This window comes from Alexandromys fortis, unplaced genomic scaffold, assembly GCF_014885135.2.
Source record: "Alexandromys fortis isolate MF-2015 unplaced genomic scaffold, M_Fortis_MF-2015_v1.1 scaffold_82, whole genome shotgun sequence".
In the NCBI taxonomy this organism is placed as follows: Eukaryota; Metazoa; Chordata; class Mammalia; order Rodentia; family Cricetidae; genus Alexandromys; species Alexandromys fortis.
This window is the reverse complement of record NW_026067963.1, coordinates 1,874,299-1,888,673: the sequence shown is the minus strand read 5'-3', so window position 1 is coordinate 1,888,673 and position 14,375 is coordinate 1,874,299. Positions and strand designations below refer to the sequence as shown.

Below are 14,375 nucleotides of genomic sequence, written 5' to 3'. Positions count from 1 at the left end.
AGGCTAGAATCTTCCCAGTAAGCGCACCTTGGGGTGCTTACACACATCATTAGAAATGGGCTAGTCCAGGTGCGAGAATTAGCCTGTAAGGGCTAGAGTTCATGGGCCAAGCAGTTCTTAAATGAATACAGTTTGTGTGTTGTTATTTCGGGCATGAGCTAGCCAAGCGGCCGGGGTGTTGGGGACGCAGCCCCGCCGCTCATATTTCAACACCCACCTACTGAGGACAATCACCAGAGAGGTTGGCAAGGATATCTCTGCTCCAATTCACTCAATGTCTCAATTGGGAAAATTCTATGGGCCCTCCCTGAAGGTGTGTTATTGTGTGGTGTTTTATTCTTTTGGCTTTTTGAGGGACCCACTACTGAGATTAAAAAAAAATCACTCACAGAGGCTTATTATTAGTTATGAATGCCCAGACTTAGCTTGGCATGCTTCTTGCCAGCTTTTCTTAACTAATTATCCCACTACCTTTGCCTCTGGGCTTTTATCTTTATTATTTCTGTACATCTTACTTTCCTTCGTACTCTGTGTCTAGCTGGGTGGTTGGCCCCTGATGTCCTCCTCTCCTTGTTCTTGCTGCTCCTCTTCTTCCTCGTTTATTTACACTCTCTGCCTGCCAGCCCTGACTATCCTTGCTCCTCTCTTGCTATTGACTGTTCAGCTCTTTATTAGACCATCAGGTGCGTTAGACAGGCAAAGAATCACAGCTTCACAGAGTTAAACAAATGCGGCATAAACAATAGTCACACACCTGAAAATAGCATTTCCCAGCAGCGTGCACAAAGCATAACTGTGCAGGACGAACACAGTAAAGCGCAGGGCAGTCTCCTTTTTATCACTGTGACATAGCACTTGACAAGAACAACTGAAAACTTAACTTTCAGAGCTTATGAACTATGGCCAACTGGCTCCACAGTTTTGGTTGTGTGCTGAGGGATGGTATCATGGCAACACGGGCCTGCTGAAACAAAGCCACTCCCCTCACAGCAGCCAGGAAGGAACATAAAGGCATGTTCTCTGTGACATGGTTCCTCCAATGAGGTCTACCTTCTATAGTTTCCAATACCCCAAAAAGTCCATTCAGATTTTGACACTATCAATGACTCAATCCATCATTTAGGTCAGAGTCCTCACAAACCAACTGTCTCCATGATTGGATCTACCAGCTGTGATCCATCACTATGGCTTAAAGTTAGAATTCAATAATAATACTAATTTCAGAAAGTCCACAACCTCATGGAAATTGGACAATGCTCAACTGAATCACCCCTGGGTCAAGGAAAAAAACAAAGAAATTAAAACTTTCTAGAATTCAATGAAAATGAATGTAAAACATACTAAAATTATCGATCACTTCAAAAGCAGTGCTAAGAGGAAAGTTCATAGCATTAAGTGCCTATATAAAGAACCTGGAGAAATCTCACACTAGCGAGACTTAACAGCACACATGAAAGTTCTAGAACAAAAAGAAGCAAACACACCCAGGAAGAGTAGGCACCAGGAACTAATCAAATTGAGGGCTGAAATCAATAAAATAAAAACAAAGAGAACAATACAAAAAAAATCAATGAGAGAAAAAGTTGGTTCTTTGAGAAAATCAACAAGATAAACAAACCTTTATCCAAACTAACCAAAAGGCAGAGAGAATATCCAAATTCACAAAATAACAACAGACACTGAAGAAATCCAGAGAATCATCAGATCACACTTCAAAAGCTTATACTCCACAAAACTGGAAAATTTAAGGGAAATAAACAATTTTCTGGATAGGCACCATACATCAAAATTAAACCAAGACCAGATAAACAATTTAAATAGACCTATAACCCCTAAGGAAATAGAAATAAGTCATCAAAAGCCTCCAATATATACATTGGGTTTCAAGCAGAATTCTATCAAAATTTCAGTAAGAGCTAGTACCAATACTCCTCAAGTTGCTCCACACAATAGAAACAGAAGTGACATTGCCAAACTCTTTTTTTGAGGCTACAGTTACCCTGATACCCAAACCACACAAAGACATTACAAAGAAAAAGAATTACAGACAAATATCTCTCATGAACATTGATACAAAAATACTCAATAAAATATTAGCAAGCCAAATCCAAGAATACATTAGAAAAATCATCCACCATGATCAAGTAGGCTTCATCTCAGAGATGCAAGGATGGTTCAACATATGACAATCTGTTAATGTAATCCACCATATAAACAAACTGAAAGAAAAAAAAAACACATGATCACCTCACTAGATGCTGGAAAAGCCTTTGACAAAATCCATCACCCTTTCATGATAAAGGTCTTAGAGAAATCAGAGAAACAAATAACATACTTAAACATAATAAAGGCAATATACAGCAAGCCAACATCACACTAAATGGAGAGAAACTCAAAGTGATTCCACTAAGATCAGGGGTTATTTATTGCTCAATTTATTTGTTAACATAACTTCTTCCAAGCAGCCACTTTCTCCGGGTTCCTGGAGTTCAGGAATGTGAGGGTGGCCATGCAATCATAGACCCCATCTAACACCTGAACCTGGAGAAGGTTCCCAGCCAATGTGTCTGTGATGGGAGGCATTTCTACAGTGGCTAATTTAAGAGGAGTTGGGGACTCCATTGGCCTGTGCTGGGAAGTTTTAAATTCTTGACTTTGTACAATCTGCTTGCTGGCTCTGAAAGGGAGGGAGTGGACAAAGTCTCAAGGCCTTGATTTAATTTTGCAGTTGTGTTTGTGTGATCCTGAGGTGAGTGTGGGGGTGGGAGTTGTTTCATGGTATGTCTGGAGGTCTCACTTTTATACAAATATTTCATACATACATTCACACATACACACAACACATGCGTATTAGGAATGCATAGTGAAAGGCTTGTAAAATGGCTCAGTGGTTAAGAGTACTGGCTGACCTTGTAAAAAAGTACTAGGTTTCAATTCCCAGTACACAAATGGTCACAACTGGCAGTTAACTCCAGTTCCAGGGATCTAACCCTCTTCTGGCCTCCCTGGGCACCAGGGTTGCACATGGTACACGTACACATACATGGATAAAACACACACACACTAAATAAAAACTTTTTTAAAAAATAGGAATAAAGGATACATCCTGCGATTAGAAACAGAACTGCCAGAATCCTATGAGAGAAATAACTGGGCCAGATGTGGTGGTGCACACTTTTAAACCCAGCACTAGGGAAGCAGGTCTCTGTGAGTTTGAGGACAACCTGGTCTACATAATGAGTTTCAGGACAGCCAGGAGTATGTATGTATGTATGTATGTATGTATGTATGTATGTACTTTGTGTGTGTATACATATACATACATATACATACATACATACAGACAGACAGACAGACAGAGACCTTGTCTCAAAAGAGGGGGAGGGGCCGTAGCCAGGCATGGCCTCTCCTGCTCTTAACTCTAGTCCATAAGATATGCAGGCACCCTTTAGGCACCTTTTCAAAACATTTACCTCTTTACAAAGTGAAGATAAGGAACAGCACAAGAGTATTTGTAATTTGTTTTGTTTTCTTAGCTATTGAATTTTCAGTCAGATCAATTTGTGATCCAAATACAAAAGGAAACCCTTCTACCTAGCCCAATACACTCCCCAAAAGCAACCTCTGGAAAAAAAGCTAACAGAAACAGCTTATTAACATGTCCAGAGATCAAGTCCAGCTCACAACCCGTGAACCGCTTTCATGTCTTCTGAAACTTTTGTCACAATGACCGATCTTAATTCTAAATATGGCCCATGTTCTATTGCTAGCCAGGACAAACTACAAGAATCATCCCAGACTTTAAAAAATATGGTTCTCTCCTTAACAGGCAGAGGTCATACCAAGTAACAGAAAGAATGATTTAATATCAAGTATCTGGAAATTCAGATCGTAATTGTTACAATGTCTTCTGACAACTTATTGACTGATATTTAAAACTCTAAGGATCTATTTATTAATCATATAAAACCGCACTGTATAACTGATTTATATAGAAAGATGTATTAAGAGATCATACTGCAGCTGCGCTCGCCTTTAATCCAAGCGCTCGGGAAGCAGAGGCAGCTGGTCCTCTTTGAGTACCAGGCCAGCCATGACTACACAAGAAACCCTGTCTCAAACAGCTGAGGGTGGAGCAAGGGAGGGATGGACTGAGATATTATATTGCTAAAATTCGTATGTTCTAGAGATGGTGTAGCCCTGGCTGGCCTGAACTCACTATGTAGACCAGGCTGGCTTTGGAACTAACAGAGATCCGCCTGCCTCTGCTTCCTGAGTGCTGGGATTAAAGGTGTGCGCCACCACATTCAGCAATCTAATTTCAAGATTTTAATTAGCCAGTTTTGCTTGGATAATAAATTTGAACCTTGGCTACGTAAAAAATAAAAAAATTCCAAGGCCTTGATTTTCTTGTCATTCAGTCTTGGCTAAAATTAGAGTTGACTTTAGAGATCACTAATCACAACTACCGCTTTACTGAAGAAGATTAAAAGAGGGGAAAATATTACAAGCACACAGTAAGCCACCACAGTCTGTACACAGAACAGAGCAAAAAGCTGGAAAACAGAGCCAGCGAGACAGCTCAGCCTGTCCAAGCTCTCGCCTCCACCTGATGGCCTGGTAGAAAGATAAAATCGACTCCCATAAATTGTCCGCCAACCCCCCCCCAACATGCGTGTACCACCCCATGGCATTAGCACTGCCCCCAACAAATAAATTGCATTAAAAATAAAATTTTTAAAATCTGGAAAACGTTTGCATGTCAAGTATGAACTATGCATCTATGCGTCTGTGTGTGTGTTGTGTGATGTTTTACTCTTTTGGCTTGGGGGTGGGGCAACCACCCAGCTCCCAAATAAATCACACATGAGGCTTATTCTTAGTTAGGAATGTTCACCCTTAGTTTGGTTTGTTTCTTGTCAGCTTTTCTTAAATTATCCCAAATACCTTTCCCCTCTGGGATTTTTCCTTTTCTTACTCCTGTGTATCTTACTTTCACTCTTCCTCTGTGGCTGGCTGGGTGGCTGTGTCCTGAAGTCTTCCTCCTCCCTGCTCTCTCTTGCTTCTCTTTGTCCTGATTTCTCTGCCCCACCCATCCTTGCTCCTGCCTTGCTATTGGCCGTTCAGCGCATTATTAGGACCATCAGGTGTTTTAGACAGGCAAAGAATCACAGCTTCACAGAGTTAAACAAAGGCACCACAAACAAAAGTTAATGTACCTTAAAGTAATACATATAGTACTTTATATGTGTATAAATATATATTTATATGCATAACACACCTTAAAGTAATACATATATATGTACTAGTTTTGGATGAGATTACCTATTTAGCCAAGTTTCTTCTTATTCCATATCTTGTCATATAAAACTGAGCGATTTGTAAGAGTTCTTTCAATGTTAGCTACAATGATTTGCTATAACTTTCAACTTTGAAATTATACGTGTAATTTTTTTAGTATATGAACTAAACCGATTCAGTTTGTTTACACTAAATTGAATTTAAATTTCTTTACTAAACAACCTATGTCGCTGAGCTTATTAACTCAGTAGTTTTGAAAAATATCTTTAAAATTCTTTTGGAGTTAGTATAAAGCGAATGTTTTCCTGTTTGCATCATCTGTGGTACAAGTAAAATAATGATTATTGCAGACGCTATTTTTAACCATCACGCAGGATCTTGGCTTTCCGTGCTATCCGCTTGGCAGCTGATGGTCAAAGCATATGGAGCTGCCATTACTGGCAATATAAAATACCTTCACTTGTGACTTCAAACTTTTCATTGCCTAATTCATTTTAAATATTGTGTTTCAAGAATAATACACTTAAAGGGCTGTCACAGGATATTTATCCTCGTCTCAAACTGGGTACTCGGAGTTTCCAGTTTGTGAAGGCTCAGGAGGGAAACTTTTCTGAGGTCTCTGCATCAGGGAAAGAGAGGCCTCTCCTGATCAATTCGTTCATCTTTATCTCAAAAACAAACAAACAAAGAGCACAATCAAATCTGCTGGGTTTTTTTTTTTGGTTGCATTGTTCTGGTTTCCTGTTTCCCCCCTTTCAAATTTCACACAGTTTCCTCTCACTTATTTTTATCTTGTGTAAAAATAAGTATTTTGTGTGTGCTGATTCAAATTCTCTATGGGATAACACAGGCATAAATAAGAACAAATACATTTCATACGACAGAAAGGAGCAGTGCTCCCTTTTTGACCCTGAACATGGAGGGTGCTTTCCCACCACACAAGCCCACCCTTCAAGTTTACCTGGCTGTTCTGGGGACGGTCCGGTGGAAGGCTCTCAATCCATGAATGCTCCACAATGGCCCAGTTTCAGAGCGGGTAAGGGTGGGTTTGACTACATGACCAACATAAATCCATGACAGTAAACAAGTACTAAGACACCAATAGAACATTTGAAGAGATTTTGAGTCATCGAAGCCAAAAGTATGTGCCCACCAAAACAAGTGCCAAGAAGCTTTGAAAGACAGAACTGTTCCTCAGCTTCTTCCTTTGCAGGCCGCACACACACAGGCTCTGTCCCTGGAGCAGGCAAGTCTGGGCTTTCCTTATGGCCCCTAAATAAGCGCCCTTGGTGTGTGGAATACAAGAAAAATGCATATACTCCCTGTTCTGGTAAGGTGTTAATTTCGTTTTTTTCACTTATTGACTATAAGAAGTGCATTTCTCAAAACAGAACCGGATTGTGTCTGGAGCCACATGTCACCTGAAACCTGTTCTGTTGTCATTTTTCTGTCACTGCACAAACAGTAGCCATGTATTAACCTGGGTTTCCCCATTTTTTTAAATTTTCATTTTATTTTATGTTTTGCCTGCATGTATGTCTCTACACCATGGGCGTGCCTGGTGCTACGGCCAGAAGAGGGCGTCGGACTCCCCAGACTTACGGACAGTCAAGCAGATGGGGCGAATCAACCCAGGTGCTCTATAGAACTCTGTTCTTAACCACTGAGCCCTCTCTCCAGTCCTTATCTGGTTTTTCTGTTGCAAATCTCAGCGGCACTCTAGAAATAACTTTACCAGTCTACCTTAAAATGGTAACTTAATTTCTACCTTCAGAACAAGATTGGAACTCAGGCTGTGAAACATTAGCCAATCACTTCTCTTGATTCCTGCTCAATATCCTGTGTCTTGTTAAGCGGTTCAAAACCTCTTAGATTTGATAATGCTCTCTCTACAATCCCGTAAAAAGCTTTACAAACATTTCTGGGGTGTCAAATGCAAAAACTTCATCCTTTTCCATCTACAGACAGGGCTCTGAGTTGTTGCAAAGAATGCCAGTTCACCTACTTTGGAAGGTTGGAGCCAGAACCAGACCAAGGTCCCCAGCTTTGTTTTAGCATCTGCAGAACTCCTGGTCCCGTTAAAGTTGCAAATACTGTGGTGACCCGAGACCACCGGACTTCGTAGGAATTGGGGGTTTTCAGAAATGGCTCGGGAAACCCCGGTGAAAGACAGGTTGTGCAGGTCAGGTGTGCGGTCCAGCCTCACAACCGGTACCACGGGGAGCAGTCGGTAAAACAGGAAGGAGCAGTCGGGTGTGCCGGTCTTTAGTTAACCCGGCACTCCCCCACCTCCGACCCGGGCGGCCTCAGTTTACCTCGACCGTGTAGAACTAGGAGGGCAACGAGCTGCGTACTAGCCCCCCCTCCTCTCGTCCCGCTGGCGACCGGACGAATCCCGGCCGGGCCTGGGCGGGTCAGAAGCCGCACGAACGCCCCCGGGCGCCCCGCAAGCCGCTGGGAGGCGGGGCGCGACGGCGGCGAGGGTGTCGTGCGTTCGGCGGGCCTCAGAGCGGCAGTCTGGGCCCGCGGCCTGCACTCTCGAGCGGGCCGGCTCAGTCCACGCCGGCCGCGAACGTGTCTCCCGGTGACGCAGCCGCGGGTGGGGAACGTGGTGCGGCGGCGGCGGCAGCGGCAGCGGCGACTGTGCGCACGGCCGTCTTCGAGAGGACGCGGGTCTCCGCCGCGGCGCTCGCTCGCTCGCTCGCTCGGCCGGGCACGGGCGGCCCCTCGGGTGCGGACGGCTCGGGGCCTGGCGGGGCCAGGGAGGCCCGGAGGCCGCCGGGGTCGCGGCCCGTGACGCCCCCGCGCTCGCTCTCGCGGGTGCAGGCGCAGCTGCGCGCCGAGGCTCCATGTTGGGAAGCGCCGCGCGTCCTCGTTAGCGGGATCCGGGCGCCGCGGGCAGAGCCCCGGGCTGGGCGCTGCGAAGATGGAGGCCCCGCTGCGGCCTGCCGCCGACATCCTGAGGCGGAACCCGCAGCACGACTACGAGCTGGTGCAGAGGGTCGGCAGCGGCACCTACGGGGATGTGTACAAGGTGAGGCCCGGGCCCGGCCTGCGAGAGGGGGGCGCCCCTGGGATGCGCCGGACCGCAGCGTCCGGCCGGGAAGCGGCCCGGACCCCGCGGCACCGTTCCGAGCACCCTGGGTTCCCCGCTGGTTCTATAGTACTGCCGACGGGCACAGCTAACAGCACCTTCCAAACCACCGCTGAGCTTTTTTGTGGTTTTTAAGGCGTGTGTTTGGTATTGAAGTGAGTCTGAGGGATGTTCTGGTGTTAGCTGGAAAAAATGCTTCGCGGAAGGCGGTAGACGGGAGAGAATATTGCAAATCCAGACGCTTGCATTCTAAATTATTGTTATGAGCGAGCTTGACTTTAAAAAGCTCTGTGGAAGCTGGCTTTGAAGTGTGAACTGTAAGCATTTTTCTCGAGTAAAATGATACGTGTGTAACATGACGGCCTGTAGGAAGATGTTTTTAGAGACCCGTGAGTTGGCTCAGCAGGTAAAGGCGCTTGCTGCCAAGCCTTTCGATACCGGATCGGTCCCCGGATTCTCCCGGTGGAAGCAAGTCGTCCTCTGACCTCTACACGCAAGTGTCGCCCCCTCCCCCCGCCAACACACTCACACACAAACCTAGTAAATAAGTGAAATGTAATTAAATTTAAACAAATTTAGAGAAAGATGTTTTTCACCTGGCAGAAGTTTAGGCGTTTGTGCCTGGTTGATAATAAGAAATATAATTACTTACTGGGTTTTCCTACTCCTGTAATTCCTCTCGGGGATTTTGTACCATTCCATAATCCCGAGTGGTTAGGAGCTGCTGTCATTTTAGTGCGCTTTTATATCAAGATAAATAATAATAAATTTGTAATTTGCCATTACAACAACAAAAGCCATGCCATTGCAAAGCACACCAGTTTCTTAAGTCTCCCATGTTTTTTGAAGGGCTCAGAAGGAAAAGTCTGTCCAAGATTCCCTTATGACTTTTGTTCTTTGTCCCCAAAGGGCAGAATTACTGCAGTTCCTGATGGGTATTAAGGACAAGTCTCTTTTTGCAGCACTTTAATATTTTGACCTGTGTATCAGTCTGTTCCAAACAGCAATCTCCACGTAGCCCAAATGGCCTTGTTTCGTGAGTGAGGAATCGCTTGCTTCCCCTGAGGTCCGTTGACTTGCACAGGTGGTCCTAAGCAAGGAAAGCATCTTTCTTCTCTACATGTTTCTGACTGAGTTTGTTAGTAGTACCTCAGAGTGTTATCAGGATACCGCTAGCTCTGGATTCTGAGGTGAGGGCTCTCTGGCTAGACTTTTTACCCCTTAAAACTAGGCCCTTGAGTCTAACCAAGCACTGTTCTAGGTACTAGACTGCCCCAACAGTGAGCGGGACCCTGACTCTGGCCTTGAATACCTTTGATATGCAAGACGACAATGAAATCTCCTTCCTCGTGTGAGTTAGGGTAGTTGTGCACACTGGGTTAACTGAACATTTAGGAAACGCTTGCTCTTTGAGAAATAGAAACTCCTGTTTGCTTTCTCAGGCCCATTCTTAAGTCATCTTTGTCTGTGATTAGTTAGACCAGTTCAGTTTGTGGTCATTTTAGTTCTTGCTTCACCCCCACCCCTCCCCCTACTACACAAAATTTAAAGGGAATATATTCCCCACACCGATCTTGCCAAGACTTCTGCGTTTTTCCTTACAGAGTAGCAGCCAGGGCAACTCTTCTGGAAGGCTTGTATTGTTGTGTTAAAAGGTCAGCTGCCTGTCTGCTTCTTCTCCAGCTGCCTCCTGACCTGCAGCTCCTTCCACAACTCATCAGACAGTCGGAGGCTAAATACTTACACACACAAACACACACACACACACAGAGCCCCGCCTCCCACCTTTCCCAGCATGCTCACGTCGTAAGTATTCTCCTCATTTACTAGATCAGCCTCTGCATCCCGAACAGCCATTAGACATTCCCCTGCCCCTTCTGCTTGGTTGTGCTCTAGTTACCTGGGATCACCTGGCTTTCCCACTCCACCTGTTGCCACCACTGCTGCCCAGGAAAGCTTTACTCCTTACTAGTCAGCCCCAGCCCCTCTCCCTGACCCCTGACCTCACTCACCACTCTCCTTTCCCATTCTGCTCAAACCACACTGGCTTGCTCGCTATTCCTTAAACAATAAACATCTTCCGACTTTGGAGTCTTTGTTCTTGGTGCTTCCTCTGCTCAGTATCTTTACCCAGACGGTAAATGTCTTGCTTCCTTCCTTTCGGAATACCAGACCATCTTTGTACTTACTTCTGCCAGACACAGGGTTTGACTTCTTTTTCTGGTCTGTTTGATCCAATGAGACACTTCACACAGCCGCCCCCCCCCCCCTTTTGATTTAGCTTAACACCTAGAATTCGACCAGACACAGAGTGCGTGATCCCTAAAAGGTTGACAAAGGAATAAATGACTCTAGGCGACAGAGTCTCAGCACTTAATTTTGACCTTACAGCAGTGTGCACATAACCCTCTGTGTATTCCTGCACTGCTCTTTATGATAGCTGCATGTCTGTTTTCTTTACAAATTTCCATAACTTGTGTTTCCTGGGAAAGCATCTCTGAAGAGCTGTTTCATAGCATGTTTATCATCAGTGATGTAAGCCCTGTGGAATTTTGGGAGTTTATACTTACTCCTTCATATGCCTAGACCATGAAACTGTGGGATCTTTTAAGGCAGAGTGAGTGTGTTGTGATCGTGTATTTTTAAGAAACTGAAAATCCTCGGGAGCCCTAAAAGTGTTTTCCATTCAGGAGGGAGGCTAGTAAAATAATCACAGTAAGAAATAGTGTAGTCTCTTCTACCACGTACCTCGCCCTAGGTTCTCTTTATCCCTGAGCTATAGTATGAAGCAATAACTTTAAAAAGCCTTGAGGTTCTTTGTGAATCCCAGTCACATCCTGCAATCACACAGCATTTGTTGGAGCCTCCTGCCTTTCCTAGAACTCCCCAGGAGGTGCTCACTCCATCCTGAATGGCTGTTCCCTGCTTGAAAGAAGAGGAATATAAAGATTCAGATAGATGCAGGAAGTCTTTGAGGGCAGAGCAGGAAGTGGTGCTGGGCAAACAGCAGAGTGGAGAGTGTGGTGGATGATGGATGAAGGACCAAGTTCCAGCTAGGCGGATCCCGTCTGTAAAATTGAACACTTGCTAACAGGAAGGGGAGCTCTGATGATAAAGAGTCTCCCACCTTCTGTCCACAAGTGATTTGGGCACACAGAGCGGTCGTCGGGTCATTATCATGGTTCACAGCTAGCAGTGGGAGCCTTCTACCCTTTTGTACCAAAATTGCTTCCAGTTTACTTCCCCGAGAAATTCTAAGATCTTTTCAGCTTTTATAGGCTGTAAATTTAGAGTAGAGTACCCATGTACTTGTTTTAAACTCTTATTAACTCTTTGGTTTATGTAAGTGTGTAAGTGTGACGTGTTTTGTTCCAGGACATCTACAGCAAACAGACTGGTTCTTAGGAAATATTTGGTTAGTGATGTTAGTGGTAGTAGATTGCCTAGATATAATAAATACTTTTAATAATATAGCCCCGCCTCCAGCCTTTTAAATGTTTTTAAATGCATCTGTTTGTTACTTACATTGTGTTGTAATGCCAGTCATGATATGGCATGTGTTTGGAGTGACCAAACTTTTTCTCTAAAATTATTATTTTTAAAAGGATTCATTGAATGAATCTTTAAGTTTTACATTAGTTATTTTCAATTTTTAAGTTTCTTTTGCCATTATAAATGACATAATTTGTGTAGAAATCTTTGTCATATGGCCTTACCATTTCTGTGGATTCTTCTGGAAGGAAGCTAGATGTGTTAGATCTGCAGTAATGAATCCCTCTTTTCTTCAAGGCCTCCCCCAAGTCAACAGGCAGGCTATTAGAATGGCTTTAGGCATTTTGAAACTACGCTAGGATCCCATTGTAAACAATCAGCTTAGTCCATCCTAGTGACAGAGCTGCCGACTCTGTGCCAGGGTCTGCAGATGCAGGGCCTGGGGAGGAGAAAGTACACTGTCAAAAGAAGTGTGTAATTTAGTCAGGAAAAGAGACGTGCAATCATCATAATTTGGTAAGTGCCATAATAGATATGTAAGAAATACTCAACTCTGTCTTTTATAGGGATGGGGCAGGGTGGTCAACTGGGGAAGAGTAACAAAAGAAGGATCAGTAACTAGAGTTTTGGGTTGTTTTTTTTTTGTTGTTGTTGTTGTTGTTATTGTTGTGTTTTCTGTTATTAGCTTGACAAGGTAGGACAAGAGATTAGAGATTGTGGGACTAGTATATGCAAGCATCTAGGAACCAAGGGAGGCAGGAGCCTTGATGAGGCTTAATCGGTATGCATTTTCCTCCCGGGTCCCTTGCAACAAGCCAAGAAGGGCTGGTAATGGAGGGTGGGAAAAGACAAGATGGCAGATCTTTTATGTTGACGTGGAGGAATTTGTATTTTTCTGTAGTCTGAAGAAGTATTTTAGGACGTTTTCTTGGTATCCGGGTAGATAGCACAGAGTGGCGGAATGCGGAGAATAACAGCATGGGAGGTGATGTGAATTTGGATACTGGTGTAGGAGATCAAAGAGTGGTGAATTTGAGTTCAGATTTATATGATTTTTTTTTTAAATACACATCATCTGTAAGAGAAAGAGAAGATAATTGATGGTATTTATGTGTTTTTGTTTGCTTGGTTTTGCTTTTGTTTGTCTTGGGTGGCAGTTTTTATACTATTAACAGGAAATACAGATCTTGTGGGATCTGAATTTTGTGTTTGGTGACCGTCAGACATTGTGTAAGGAAATGTGTCTCTTAGGAGGAAGTGTGGTTCCAGTCCAGGGAGTTCTGAACTGGGGATACAGGTTTAGGAGTCACCTTAGTGCATGGGGTGGTGCATGTGATGTGTAGTGAGGTCACCCAGGAAGGTTTTAAGAGAGCCAAGGAGACTGTAGTTTTAGAGAGGGGGCAGAAGAAAACAGTGCACTGATGGTGTCAGAAGGAACAGGGGGCCCAGGAGGTTTTTTTCCCTAGGAGCCTTGAGACCTGCCCTCAGCCCTTCCTGCTCTTGGCCTCTTCTGCTCTTGGCCTCCCCTGCTTCCATCTGCTCTGATTGTAATCAGATTGTAAACATGGTGGTCTTTCAATAATAATATTAATAATAGTAATACATTTCAAGAATAATGATAGCTATTATTATTATTGAAACTACATGGAAACAGTGACCTTCCATGTACCACTGTATCAGCTAGCCTAGCATGGTGCCAACACACCGAATCTGATCAATAAAGAGATTTTTCTTTTCTTTATGTTTTTGTTTTTTTCCGTTTCCTCTGTGCCACCCTGGCTGTCCTGGAACTCGCTCTATAAATCAGGCAGGCTTTAAACGCAAAGGTCTCCCTGCCTCTGCTTCCCTAGTGTTGGGACTAAAGGTGAGCATTGCCACTGCCCAACTTAATAAATAGATCTTGAAGAAGAGAGCAATGTAGTCACCATGGAAAGTCACAGGTTTGTTAAAAACAGAGGTATGGAGCTCTTAAGATGGCTCAGCACTAAGGGTTTCTGCTGCCAAACCTGACAACTTGAGTTTGACCCCAGGACCCACATGGCAGACTGCTGGAGCCAGCATCTCCAGTGAGTGCCAGCTTATTGCCCCATGAGGTGGTTAGAGTGAGGCCATTGATTGACAGTGATGGGGGACGGGGTACAAGGTAAAGGGGATGTTTACATTGTAGGCTTGCTGGGAGAACAGACATTGCCCTTGGGCACATCAAGTGAACAAAGTAAAGACTTCTACCTTTGTGGAACTGACCTTCTAGCATGCAGGAGAGAAACAATAAATATGTATTGTGTTGGAGAGAGTAAAGATGATGATGAAGAAGAAATAAGTAAACAGGTTAAGGGGACCTAGGCTGCCTGGGTGGATGCAGGAGGCAGTTGAGGAATTAGCAGGATCATCGGGATTGACGTCATTGAGAAAGTTAGATTTGAGCAAAGCCTTGGAGGTGAGGGAGTCAACCAAGTGCTCACGTGCATAGTCAGGAGCCTGCGGATGC

The 14,375-nt window shown here is 44.3% G+C and overlaps 2 protein-coding genes across 6 annotated transcripts in view; one reads left to right on the top strand and one right to left on the bottom strand.

The window, feature by feature from the left end:
- Positions 1-7,558, bottom strand: part of Atl1 (atlastin GTPase 1) — a 76,023-nt gene extending 68,465 nt beyond the window's left edge. For 2 of the 5 annotated variants that reach the window (XM_050153528.1, XM_050153529.1), the window contains exon 1: positions 6,263-7,558. The gene's annotated coding sequence lies outside the window, so the exon portion shown is untranslated. The remainder of the gene's footprint in view (positions 1-6,262) is intronic. The other 3 variants (XM_050153526.1, XM_050153525.1, XM_050153527.1) reach the window with 3 other exon arrangements.
- A 535-nt stretch (positions 7,559-8,093) lies between these two features.
- Positions 8,094-14,375, top strand: part of Map4k5 (mitogen-activated protein kinase kinase kinase kinase 5) — a 91,895-nt gene continuing 85,613 nt past the window's right edge. Inside the window, exon 1 of the mRNA XM_050153533.1 lies at positions 8,094-8,335. Coding sequence (XP_050009490.1) covers positions 8,228-8,335 — 108 coding nt within the window. The 5' untranslated portion in view covers positions 8,094-8,227. The remainder of the gene's footprint in view (positions 8,336-14,375) is intronic.